At 30.5% G+C, this 14,433-nt stretch overlaps 1 protein-coding gene across 1 annotated transcript in view; it reads right to left on the minus strand.

The window, feature by feature from the left end:
* Positions 1–786: 786 nt before the first annotated feature.
* Positions 787–14,433, minus strand: part of LOC107440933 (kinesin light chain) — a 28,146-nt gene continuing 14,499 nt past the window's right edge. The window contains exons 6-12 of the mRNA XM_043040994.2: positions 13,846–13,927; positions 10,803–11,019; positions 7,620–7,707; positions 3,140–3,241; positions 2,424–2,597; positions 1,758–1,851; positions 787–1,016 (exon numbers count right to left, since the gene is read on the minus strand). Coding sequence (XP_042896928.1) covers positions 982–1,016; positions 1,758–1,851; positions 2,424–2,597; positions 3,140–3,241; positions 7,620–7,707; positions 10,803–11,019; positions 13,846–13,927 — 792 coding nt within the window. The 3' untranslated portion in view covers positions 787–981. The remainder of the gene's footprint in view (positions 1,017–1,757; positions 1,852–2,423; positions 2,598–3,139; positions 3,242–7,619; positions 7,708–10,802; positions 11,020–13,845; positions 13,928–14,433) is intronic.

A 14,433-nucleotide genomic window follows, 5' to 3' on the forward strand; every position in this document is an offset into this window, starting at 1 on the left:
TAGTGCAATTCAACAATTGCTGTGTTTTTTTCCCTCGTATAATTGTTATTTGATAATACTGAATTTAAGACACTTAAGTCACCCCTTGAAAAAATTTATGTCTTTTTACTGACTTTTTAATAATGTTATTTATAACATTAATTATGAATTAGTTGTAAATGTAAAATTGCGATTTCACCCCAAATTATATATCAAAACATATAATTAAGTGGACAAAACTGGTGTACCGTATATAAGTTTAATCTAATGACCTGATTTAAACTGAAAAAAAATTCTTGTCATGAGGAACTAAATGATTGGTTTTTGGTAGCTATGTGTCTCACATTTTTTTTTATTAAATTAAATAGTTTCGTGATAAACTGACAGGGTTTTTGTCCTGCTACATTACTCTAAAAAATGCAGGTTAGGTAATTTACTAACTTCAATAAAGATTCGTAGATTAAAGATATTGTAGTAGTTCTGAAAGTCTATTGGATAAAAGGCATTTATCTATTAAATAAAAGTGTTAGAAACAACTTTTTCCTTATAAATATATTTATTAAAATCTCATTTTTCTAGGTAAAAGGTATTAAGTAGAAGAATATTCAGTTACATAATTAAAAATATTGTTGTAAAACAACCAGAGGATTAAAAAATAAAAAATAAATTTTTTCTAAATTTAAGGTGGAATCTATAAAAGAATTAGATTTCTTTGTCGGTGTGTATATTTTAGTAAGGTGTATGTTCTAATTAATTTTTTTTTCAATATAAATTATAAGAATAAATTGAAAGTTTAGACAAAACAAGTAAAAATTTTGGCTTTTTAATATTTTTGGAGATGAGACATTTTATGAAAATAATATAAGAAGTAAATTATTACAATGAGGAATAATGAATTCTAATCACAAAATATAATTTAAAAATTCATGAATAATTGACTAAATTGGAACTTGTTCTTTGGCTCCTTTACACATGACCTGTTGCTTTGTTCCTTTTTATGTCTTACGTTGGTAGAGATTTGTTTTGAACTTCTTCCTCTAAAAAGAAATAACAGCTATAATATTACTTATATTTTATATCCGTCGTTGAACAACCATCCCAATTTTCGGGTTTACTACTACTAATGTTGAACTGCGTATCCTTGTAATTTTTAACCAATCCAGAAGACAAGGAAACTCCTGGATTAGTACCCCCAAAGGTATGATTTGTTATGGAAACATGGAGAAATTTGTGACTCGACAGATTTAATGTGCATCAGTCACCAGTTACTATACGGGGAGTCTTCGGCCGGCAGAGATCGAGCCCATGACCTTTTGAACCTGGGCCCAGTGCCCTACCAACCAGGCTATCCTGGCCCTATATTACTCAAATTAAAATAAAGGAATATCTGATACATATTTTAGTATTTTCTTATGCTATGAAACATCTATAATCTTGGAAAAGAAATTTTCAGCCTCTTATTTATATAATTTCTGTATTTAAATTACTAAATAAAAATTATGCGTTACTTTATTCAACTTTTATACCTTATTAGCCTAAAACATTTTGGAAATGGAGCACAAAAACAAATCAACCTTCAAAAATATTTTTCTTATACATTTCTTTTATTTCAAAAAGATTTTTCTTATAAATTTTTTTTATTTCAAAAAGATTTTTCTTATACATTTTTTTTATATTATTACTAAATTTTGCATGTTTTATAGGCATTTTTTATGTTTAACTAAAAAATGTCAGAAATAACTAATAAACAAATAAACTTAATTTTATCGAGTTCTTACCTGATTTTACAACTTCTTTTGGATCATATTTCAGTATTTCTTTGTATATATTTTCTGCTTCTTTATATCTTTTTGTTTCTACGCATAAAGATGCCTAAAAGGAAACACAATACAATATTTTTAGTTGAAAACTATAGTATGAAGTTGTTTTCCAAATATTGACTCATCATTAAATACAAGTATTATTTTTTAAGCATACTGCCCCTGAAACAGGTTCTTCAAAAGTGATATCACCTTTATAGTTTGACATATCATTCAATACTTAGCATCATTCAAATATTCAAGCATAAGTTTTACATTTTAGCAGGCTGTTTTTATGGGTCAACTCAATGGCTATGGGATTACACAGAATATTGCTACCTTTGGTTTCTATTTTGTTGTTACGTTGCTTAGAAAACAAACACACTTAAACATATTTAAGATGTTTCATGATTAACTTCTATTTTTTAATAGAAAGAGATTTGTATATAAGTTTCTTCAATAACTTTGACAATTAGTAGCTGCTAATGTTGTGCTTGATATTTTGATAAATACCCAAGTTTTATTTTGTTACATCAGTGGCTTTTCTTAAATTGACAACAAACCTACATTTATTTTATTATGTTAAAAAAAATTACATTATTAAACAACCTGATTCATGAATATAATAGTAAACATGACACTTACTAGGTTATCTCTGGCTTTAATTGCATGACTATTTTCAGGACCAATAGTATTAGAAAAGATATTTAAAGCCTCCTTGTAACAATTTATTGCATCGTCTTGTTCATTTCTGTGTCGACAAATAGCTGCCAAGTTACATAACTGCTTTCCAACATCTGGATGATTTTTGCCTAAAACCTGTTCAAAGATAATATTTCTTACAGTTTTCTTTTATAATAAACTTTTATGAGATCTCTATTGTTAATTTTAAATCACAATAGTGTAAGAGGTAAGTATATGAAAGAAGTATGATGGATGAGTTGAGGTGCTCCTGTTATAATATGACTTAACTTATGAAAATTAATCCAATCAAATTTTAATGCCCTTAATCTAGCTCTAGTGTTATTTTAACAATCAAATCAAACTAATTTTAATGAATGTATTTAAAAAACTATATTATTTACAATATCTTGTATAATTTAATTTAGTTAATTAAATGGTGATAATTTAATGATATAGTACTAAATAGGTAAATTTCTTTTCTATTTTTAAACTGAACATTATTTTTAAACTTAGTACTAAATAGGTAAGTTTCTTTTCTATTTCAACATCACTTTTCTATTTTATTCTTTGCAGATAGTTCTAATGATAAGATAAGTTCTGATGAAACTGTTTTTAATTCTTTCATAATATAGATCAAAGGCAATGTTTAAAGAATACCCTATTAATAATCTTCTTACAATTTTGCGATATTTCACAGCAGTTTTGCAAAACTTTTTAGCATCTTCTGTTTTTCCAATTTTCCCATAAAGAGCACTTAAGTTATTCAATGTTGAAGCAATCTGAAAATAAAAAGATATAATTAATACTTACAGAGTTTAAATGCTTATAGAGTTTATTTCTTCTGTAAGTAATTAATACTTGTAGAGTCTATTTCTTCTGTGAGTAATTAATACTTGTAGAGTTTATTTCTTCTGTAAGTAAATATAGAAATAATGATAGTTTCTTCAATGATTATGACAAATAGTAGCTACTTGATGTTGCGTTTACTTTTTCATTTAAATTTAGGGGTTATTTTAACATAGATATATTTAAGTTATATTTAGCTCTATGTCATTCACTACTTTCTATCACACTCTACTATTTCATTCATATTTCATCTTTTACATTGGTAACTTACATTATAAGGCCTATGGCATTTTTGATTTTGCCGCCAGTTTGATCTAATTCTATTAAAATGAACTTTTGTAATTTTTCGCACAATTATATGCTTTATTTAGTCTTTGAGTGATAGTTTATAAAGAAACACTTTTTTCAATTTTTTTTTAAATTCAGCATCTGTTTTCATTTTTTTTAAATGTTTTGTTAAATTTTTTAATGAATTTAATAAAATATTTTTTATAAAAACTATTTTAGAGTAAAAAATTACATGGCTAAAAAAATATTGCAAAACAGTAGTATTAAATTGATGTGATCAATTTTAAGTAGTAAATTTAGAAAAATTAGTTTTGGGACAAATTATTGAGAATTAATGTATATGCATAAAAAATTATTTCTAAGTTTAAAGCAATTTTAGATCTATTCATTTTTTTTATTTTATTTAAATTCACTAAGTTCAATCTGAAAACAAGGTAGACTTTGTCAATTTCTTCTTCCAAAATTAACGCATTAAAACATTTTATTTTAGAACCAGTTAACCAGCTGGTACCTAATGAATTTTACATTGTTTAGTAACATAGTAATATAAAGAAAGGTTTAATAGTATCTCCTGGGCCTAATAGCTTTTAATTGCACAAATTATAAAACCTTTTCAAAATTAAGAAAGGTACAAGTATGCATAAGTATTCTAAAAAAAATATTGTAGAGCCTCTTTATAACAATGCTTTAGGATGAAATTATTATTATAGAGGGATATAGTATTTACCTTTTTTAGGCTAAGCATAGAAATGTTATAAAATCTGGTAACATTAAATGTGGTTACGTATTTTCATTGAAATATGCTTAAATTACATTCGCTAAGACACAAAAAGAGTTTCGCTCTTGAAAAATAATATTTTATTTAAGAAATAAAGTGGTGCGTATATGCACAATTGACAAAATCAATGAACAAATCATTTAGTTGAACACTAGTGTTTTTTATGAGCTTTGTTTTACTATATTTACTGAACTTCAACTTTAATCCCTCATAAAAACAAATGATTAATCTCAAATAGGATAGTTATACATTTTCAAAAAGTCGAATTTGTCAATAATGGTTTTGAATTAAAAAAACCCAGCGTAGTTTGAAAATTTCTAAGCAGAAAGTGTTTACTCAGATTGAATTATTAATTTTTTATAGATCTCTTCAGAAGCCTTAAAAATGGCAGAAAAATAAAATTAATGAAAAATATATGTCACAGTGTTAATATAAAAAAAAAATTATTGAAATGGTGTGCTTACGCACCTTTGGCTGAAAATGGGTTAAGATTGATGTACTTATGATATAAAAAGCTTTATTCTTTTTTTTTAATGTGTATACTTTACAAAATTGTATTTTTTTAAGGAAAAAAACAGCAGTATTTAAATGAAGCGAAAGCCTCATTGCGAGAATAAGATACGTTCAGATTCACTAATTATATTTAAAAATTCAATATGTTTACTAAGTTTCCTCACACCCTATTTACAACAAGAGGGCTGATTTTATGTCTCTTGGTTTTTACCTTAATCAATGCAGCGATATTATCCATAGTTAAAATTGCAATGAAATAAAAATTTCGCAATTGCAACGCTCGAATAAAGCTATCTGGGACAAATATTGGTTCCATGTATTGACCCTCCCCCTTTCCTCTCTTCCTTTTTTTTTTAGTTGTAAGGGAATGTACTACGATATTTGTTGTTGTTGTTGTTGTTTCTAATGCACTTGCCACACGGGCAAGCCTGCTTGGTGAAACCGAGTAAATTTAAGGCAGAGTGTGCGTTTCTTGTTTTTCAGTGGCGCCATCTATGGCCAAGAATTCGAATTCTGCCACACCATACGTCGCACCCGTTTATTGGGCGGACCCATTCATACATCCATTCATTCATCCACAGATCGGTCCCGCAGTGGACTGTCATTAAGACACGGTTCCCAGCAGCTACCGAATCGGGGGTGCCATCCCTTCTGCAGAGGATCAAAATTGTGATGGCATGTCTTCGGATCATCCTCAGGGATGTTTCTCAGACCGTCGCCAACAGCCCATTGTGCAACTCTAGTGCGACGTAAATGAACTGCTACTACTTCATCCACAGATCGTAATTTTGACCTGAATCAGAGAATGATCCATCTCCAATCCAGTACCCCCAGAGGTATTGACTTGTTATGGGAACATGGAGGACTTTTGCGACTGGACAGATTTAACGTACATCAGTCACTTTATTACACTGGGGAGTCTTCGGCCGGCGGGGTTCGAACTCTCGGGCATGGGCCCAGTGCCCTACCGACCAGGCTATCCCGGCATTTCCCCTTCATTGATATTCATATGATATTTTCCCCTTCAATAATATTTTTCACATGTAATTGTCAGAAATATTTTCTACAATTTCCTAGACAGTTTCTTATAGAGCTATGTTTAATTTAGTTCCATATAGTATCCTAACTTACAAGATTTTAATCTATTTGAAAATCTACAGCGAAACTAACGCACTTCCTTCACTTATGACTATCCATACGCTAATGGTGAAAACATGCAAAGTGGTGCCATAAGTTCTGCTCTGTGCCACATGCAGCCCATTTCGATCGCCTTTTTATTTTGAAAATACTAGAGCCAAAAATGAAAACTGTAAGAATGTTTAAGCTTACAAAAATATTAAAATTGAAACGTGCAATAGAATAAAATGCCTGTCACTTTCAAGGAAACCATAGCTATATTTTTTATAAGAGAAGTACTGTGGGTGACTTCAGATTTTGAGGGATCAGATTGTAATGGAAACTATACATCAACCTTCTTGAATTTAAGGAAGAGGACAAGTTCGAACACCAATAGTATACAGGGTTGATTGTGCTCCGGAAAAAATCCGGATTTCCGGATTTTTCGCTAACCTTAATCCGGAAATTCAAGGTCAAGAAGTTTCAATAAANTGTTTAAGCTTACAAAAATATTAAAATTGAAACGTGCAATAGAATAAAATGCCTGTCACTTTCAAGGAAACCATAGCTATATTTTTTATAAGAGAAGTACTGTGGGTGACTTCAGATTTTGAGGGATCAGATTGTAATGGAAACTATACATCAACCTTCTTGAATTTAAGGAAGAGGACAAGTTCGAACACCAATAGTATACAGGGTTGATTGTGCTCCGGAAAAAATCCGGATTTCCGGATTTTTCGCTAACAGTGATCAGGAAGTTTCCGGAGATCGAAGATCCAAACGTTTCAAAAATCATTGATCACAGAAGTTTCCGGAAATCAAATTTTCAAAGGTGGAGCTTAAAAACAGTTTATTTTATTTGTTTGTAAAGGAGAGCCAGGTACTTTGTAAGCTTTCATTCATGATTAATATTCATTTCTTGTCAGTAAATAGTTATTATAATCATAAACTCAAGAAAGAACGACATATTTGTAAATTTTAATTACTTCTCCAGGTCATCATAGGTATGTGTAAATGGTATAGGTATTTATAAAATTTTAAATATATATTAGGTAAACGAAGAAATATTGAGAAAAAGGAAAACAATCTTGTTTAAACTTTTTTCAATTTAAACTGTTTTTTTTTTTTTTTTTTTTTTTTTTTTTTTNTTTTTTTTTAAAAAAGCTCAGGAAATTTTCCGGAATTTTGACTTGGACTCACAATTACCCCTGAGTATATTTATAAAACAAATATAAAAAAAGGGTGACAGGTAATAAAATAGAAAATAATGTTTTTCTTCTGGGATAGAAACCTCATTGCAAAGAGAAAAAATAGTGTTTGAAGGTTAATTAACATTTGCTTTCGAGGTTTATTTCTATACACAATATCAATTAAGGGTAATTAAATCATAATCATATGCAAATTCATCATATGCAAATCATATGCAAATTAAATCATATAAATTAAATCAAATTAAATCATATGCATTAAATCATATGCAAATTCATCAGATAAAAAAAATATTGTGGTGTAGTGTATTAGTGAGAATTTACTTTAATGACAGTAGTGACAGGCAATTTCAAAATTTCTGTGCAGTAAAATAATCTGAGAAAATTGTTGATTCAATGAACACTTACGCTTAATTTATTGTCTTCAAAATGCTTAGTTTTAATATCCAAAACGTCACGTTGCATTTTTGCTGCATCTTTGTACCTTGACATTCCTCTAGAAAAGAAGGAAATTATAAAGCATTTTATTTTACATTTTGTGTTATGATATTAATGCCTTTAACTGTGATGCTTACTGTTAAAAATTTTTTTACTTCCAGAACACGGAGGAAGTAAAAAATAGCTAAACCTAACCAACTAATCTAACAGAATGTGGTTGTTGAGAATGAGAATACGTCACATCCAGAGTTGGAGAAATTTTTTTTTTTAAAGAAAAGAGAAAAACTTAATTCTTTTATTTGAACCAGGGTTTTTTTTATTTTTTTTTTTGAAGAAAAGAGAAAAACTTTATTCTTTTATTTGAACCAGATTTACTTTCTTTCTTTTTGTTTTGTTTAAACCATATTTTTTGTTGGTTTATTTAAAATTAAAAAGGGTAAACAATAATTTACGCTTTACATTAAAAGTGTTTAAACTATTATAAGGTTTAATCTCATACAACTATTAATTAATTTTATTATTAAAAAAATCCTTTTTCGTTTCATAAACGTAATAACTTGCAAAAAAGAATGGCTGAATATTTAGAATATGCTTATACATTACTTTACATTTTAACTTAACATGCAAATAGAAAGTTAATATTAAAATGTTATTATTAGTAATGCGTAAAAGAAAGAGTTCCCCTTTGTTTTTCAGTATACATGAAAAATCTCATATTTAAGAATTATTTAATGTCATTAATTAAATGTATTCAATTTACAATATTTGTATAAATTAAATTAATACAATGGAATTAATACCAACTTTAAGGATAGCATGAAAAATTTAAGGTAATATATTTTTTAATTCAGACATTGATTTGTAATAAGAAAATATGTAAAAGGATAAAAAACAACAAATTGGCTGGATACTTATGTGTACATAAAATAGCAAATGTATGTTTTACTACTAATGATAAATAAGGAATATAATACTTTTTTGTTATATTTTTAATACAATAAAGCAATATGCTTGTAATGCAGCATAAAATAATATACATTGATTAAATTTTAAATGAATTTTGAATATTTTTAAATGCTTTTTAATTATGCTTTTTTATTTAAGCATTGTGTTTTGAAAATATTAAAATCAATAAAAGCGTATTGCGCACATATAGTAGTAATTTGTTTACACTTATAACAGAAGAAAAAAAATGCAAAAATAAATATAACATTCAGAAAAGCATCTCATTTCCATTGATGGTCCCGCAGTGGACTGATCGTTAAGACAAGGTTCCCAGCAGATCACCGAAGTCAAGCATCACTGGCTGCGGTCAGTGTGCGGGTGGGTGACCATTTGGATCAGTCGGCGTAGGGACCGAGGGTGTGCGGTATTGGTCCTCGTTAAACTGTGCTACCGTAAAGTGCTCGACTTCGCGTGCAGGTAGCTGGGCTAGCGGGGGTGCCATCCCCTCTGTAGAGGATCAAAATTGTGATGGCATGTCTTCGGATCATCCTCAGGGATGTTTCCCAGACCGTCGCCAATAGCCCATTGTGCAGCTCTAGTGCGACGTAAATGAACTACAACAATAACAACATTTCCATTGATGCTTTTCATTATAGCAAGCATAATGTATTTATGCAGAACTCTCTACCTATGGTAACACTTCGCATGCTTTCACCATTAGCACGTGGAAGGAAGAAGTACTTTTTGTTTCTGTCTTAATTTTCAGACAGATTAAGATTTTTAAAGTTAGAATACTGCGTAGAACTCAAAACTGCATTAAACATAGTTCTAAAAGAAAGCTTCGTGGAAATTTTAAAAAATATTTTGAGAATTAAATATGAAAAATATTATGGAAGGGGAAAATTTTGTAGACATTCTTCGCATACAACTGAACAGAGGGAAGGGTCAAGAGGTCTTCTCTCCTGATTATTCGAGTGTTGCTATCACGAATAAATGAATTTCTTTTATGCTGTAAAACTGCGATAATAATTTTACCAATAATGGCATTACATAGTTCATAGATGTCGATTTCAAAACAACTATTCAAACGTTTTACATAATCACTATTGTCAAAAATGATTTAAAAAAAGTATACAAATACCAAGTCGCAATTAATTAATGCTGGAAGGAAACTGAAACGCTATCGAATCATTTGTGAGGAAGACGGATTAAAAACATTGAAACCAGATTGATTGTATGATTAAACTTGGTGGTTTTCCTAATAATTTGCTTCGCAATGTTTCTTCCGGTAATCAAGCAGATTTTGATGTTTTTTTATCACGCCCTTCTCTTTAGATTTTGATATCGTTTTCTTCATTTTCAATAAAAAATTTGATTTTTTTTTTCTACATTCATTTAACTTTGCATGCTCATGTACGTAAGATTTGAGCAGCGCAATTATCTCAAAATAACCTCGGTGCTCTACAGAGTTTGCGTGGAAATTGCATGTGGGATGGTTTGTGAGGAAACGGAATTTCTATTCTAATTACGATGGCTCAGGGGATAGAGCGCTCGCCCTCCAATGAGATGAACCAGGTTCGAATCCCAGCGATGACTGGTCGATACGAATTCCGCATCCGGCTTGTACCGACCACAGTGTGACGTGAAATATCCTCAGTAGTAGACGGATCATGGGTTAGAGTCCCCGTGCCGTCAGGCTAACCGTGAGAGGTTCTCGCGGTCTTCCTCTCCGTGTAACGCAAATGCGGGTTAATTCCATCAAAAAAGTCCTCTGCGAATGCAAATTCCCCCCCCCCTAATTGATCCAGGAGTTCCCTTGTCTTCTGGATTGGGTTCAAAATTACAAGGCTACGTAGTTGAACATTATTAGTCATAAACACAAAAAATTGGGTCGGCTGTTCAACGACGGTTATGAAATAAAATACTAATTTACGACGCCTGATGTGCACGCTTTTTTGACGAAGATTTTTAAAATATGCATGAAGGGTGTTCATGACGTTCAACATCTTATATTTATTTGAATAGTATTTCAATAAATTAGAAAATAAAAATGGGACTTTTTATTTTTTTGGAATTTATTAATTTGCTTCTCATGATCTTTAAATATTTGATTATTTCAAACTACTAATAATAGTGGCACAAACATTCTTACTTTAATACCAGCGGTAAAAAAAAAAGAAACGTTCACTAATAATGTTCATAACTTACCTGTAAACTAAAGTAATAATGTCCATCATTGAAATAACATCTGGATGCGCTGGACCGCATTTTTCTTGCAAATCTTGAAGTGTTGTTTTGCACAACGGAGCTGCAATTTCGTATGAGCCTTTCGTAATGTAACCCATTACAAGATTAAAAAATATTTTTAGTCTTGGATTGCTGGAGAGATCTATTTCTGACAAACAAGGCAAATTTGGAAAAGAACCTGAGTAGAAAAAAATTTAGATCAAAGATTATTAAAAAATAAAGATTAAGAGATTTATATTAACACTTTGCGGTACACTATATTAACACTTGCAAGCGGTGGCAGACGCAGCCTAAATGTTATTTCAGTGTCAGCCATCGGTGGCTGACACTGGACTTTCCATTTAGGCTGCGTCAACCACCGGTGGCTGACACTGAAATTACATTTAGGCTGCGTCAACCACCGGTGGCTGACACTGAAATAACAATTAGGCTGCGTCTGCCACCGCTTGCTGACACTGACCTTTCACATAGGCCGCGAAAAACAGCTGGATTGCAGAAAATTTATTCAAAATTTACTTAATTATTGTGATTCTTGGTTTAATAAATTCAATTTCGTAGATTTTTATCCACCACTATTTTTAAACTATTCGTAGTCTTATATAATTCACCACTTTTTCATATATGCTATGCTAAACTTTTTAAAACTAGCAAAATCTGTCTAATATTTGCAATTTTAGTTTGTAGTTAATTTTAGTTTGGCCAGACGGGTAAGCCATGTAAAATTAACGTGGCGTTCAACGTGTTTAAAAAGTTTAACTGATTTATATTAAGAAGAAAACATTTCATTTAATAGATATGTTAGAATACTGAAGAAGAAAAAAAGTAAAGAAAACAAAGTTAGTTTTGAAAATAGTGAATATGAAATTTTATGGTAGTCGAATAGGTTATAAGGTATAAAAAAATTTAACGTAATCTTAGACTAAATAATTTAAGGGATAAACTCAAAAAATTGAAGAAAAAAAAGTCATTAAATATTTTATTCAGAAATAAAATTTAAACGTATGATTTTTTAAAAAAAAATTTCTGAGAAAGTATTCAACTGATTTTGTTTAAATTTTAGATTCTGTAACTTAAAGCATTCGGTCATGTGAAGGTATTTTTAAATGTTATTATAATATTTTAATCATTAATTGAAATTTTGACTAACCGGTAAAAGTAGCTATTGGGTGTCCCAAAAATTCAGACGATTTTACAAATCGGTTAAAGAAAAGCGGGAAGGGGATACAAATATGTGGTTTGCTGTGTTCTGCTTAGGAAACGAGAAACTTTTCATTAGGTTTCAACTAAGATAAAATACATGACTTGAATGGGGTGGAACTTTTTAACTGTTTCGTTTTCTTTGCAATTATTTGCCTCTAGTTTTGTTGTTATTCGAAATCAGGAAAAAGATTCAACCTGCTGTGTTATGTAACAATCCTTGATTGGAGAGAAACAAGAATTGTTCAAACTCGGTATTTGTTTATATTTTGATTAAAAGGTGAGGCAAATATTTACGTTTTGGCTGTAAGCTCGGTTAACAGTTAACTTTACTACGTAATAAAGTAAAAAAAACGACTAGTTGTCCATTAGCAGACTTTTGTGCTAATATTTCAGTTGAAACGGTCTGACAAACAGCAGAGAATATCGCTCTACAGTTTTCAATTCATTAGCATCATCTGTTAAAGAATTTTGTTGCCAAATTTAAAACTTAATGCCAATACATTATTCAGTTTCCAAAGTAGAACAAGGGTTGGCTTTTTGCCGGCAGAAACTGGTTTTTGCTATGCCAGTGGCAGAAACTGGTTATAACCGGTAAAAACCGGCAGAAACTAAAAAACGTCTATATTAGTTCTAGTAATTGCTTAATGAGACTTTGTTTACATACAGATTTAAACAGGCTGTCACTGATTATCATTTGCTAGCTTATATGCTGCATCCAAAGTATTTGGGATTGAAATTATCATGTGCTCAAGAAGAAAGTGCCAGAATTTTACTCGCCAATATTAACCCAGATTTTGTACCTTATGTCCTAGCTTTGCAAAACAAATCGGCCCCATTTCCTGAAACTTATTTTTCCAGTCAAGTTTTGACAACTACCCCAGCTGCTACATGGTGGTCCAGTTTTAAAAAATATGCAATAGATGAAAGTTTCACAAATCTTGCTTGTTCCTTGATGGCAATGCCTGCTAGTTCTGCTGGACTTGAGAGAATCTTCTCAAATTTCTCGTTCGTGCATAGCAAATTGAGAAATTGTTTAGGTTTAGAAACTGCATCAAAACTTGTCTTTTGTTATAGATTACTGCAGAGTGCAAACAATGTAATATTTGATTTTGAATGGTGATAATTTTGTAAATAAATTGTACTTTGTTTAACATTTAATTGTTTTTCCTATGAATTACCCATTGTATGTCAATCTCAGTACTTACTTTTATGTCATTTTCTAAATTTCTGCCAGTTTCTGCCACAAATGTGGCAGAAAAGGGTTTCTGCCATGCTAGTTTTAACCGGTTTCTTACCAGTGGTTTTAACCACCTCGGCAGAAACTTGACAACCTTGAGTAGAACACAGTAAAACAGTACATTTATACCTTTTCCCCTTTTCCTATAACTGATTTTTTAAATCGGCCGACCAGTCTGTGTAGGGGGCAGGGAACTGTCCTTGCATCAGAAAGGNCATTTAATTGTTTTTCCTATGAATTACCCATTGTATGTCAATCTCAGTACGTACTTTTATGTCATTTTCTAAATTTCTGCTAGTTTCTGCCACAAATGTGGCAGAAAAGGGTTTCTGCCATGCTAGTTTTAACCAGTTTCTACCAGTGGTTTTAACCACCTCGGCAGAAACTTGCCAACCTTGAGCAGAACACAGTAAAACAGTACATTTATACCTTTTCTCCTTTTCCTATAACTGATTTTTTAAATCGTCAGTCATATTTTGGACATATAAATAACTATTGTGTTCGTATACGTGTCTAGTATCGACGCATTTTGACGAAATGTTTGTTTATTACATAATTTTTACTTACAACTAGTTTCTTCCATTTCTTTTTCATCAATAAAACTTAAATCTAAAGATTCAGCTCCGTCTGATGTGTCATCTATGATTGGCTGTCAAAAAGTTATATGCTAGTTACAACAAGGAAGTAAGTAATTGTCCATACATACATAAGAACAATAATTATTAAGCTGCATTAATTATTGTTTTATTAATTTTGGAGTAATAGCATTGGGATGATTACCACCTTGGGGGTTTGACTTCTTCAAGTAAATACGCGTCCCATTACCCTAAAGTGCCCTAAAAGCTTATTTCTGTTGCAGGCTTAGTTTATAGCACCATTTTAGTCTAGATTACATAATAGTACACGTTGAACGTGACTTTGTAAAAAAACTTTCTTTTTAATAATTTTTTCTGCTTGTTTAAAGTAGTACACATATAACATATATTGCATACATTACAAATTCTTCATTGACATTTGCATTTATTGCATATATTATATTTGATAGTTACGTATACGCTCAAATATTTTTATTTCTATGAATTTAAATCTTTTTTAGAAGACTTCAAAGTTGCCGATGTATAATCGGAAACGACTATTAAAGATGGTCCCTTTAAG

Source organism: Parasteatoda tepidariorum, chromosome X2 (genome assembly GCF_043381705.1).
Source record: "Parasteatoda tepidariorum isolate YZ-2023 chromosome X2, CAS_Ptep_4.0, whole genome shotgun sequence".
Lineage (NCBI taxonomy): Eukaryota > Metazoa > Arthropoda > Arachnida > Araneae > Theridiidae > Parasteatoda > Parasteatoda tepidariorum.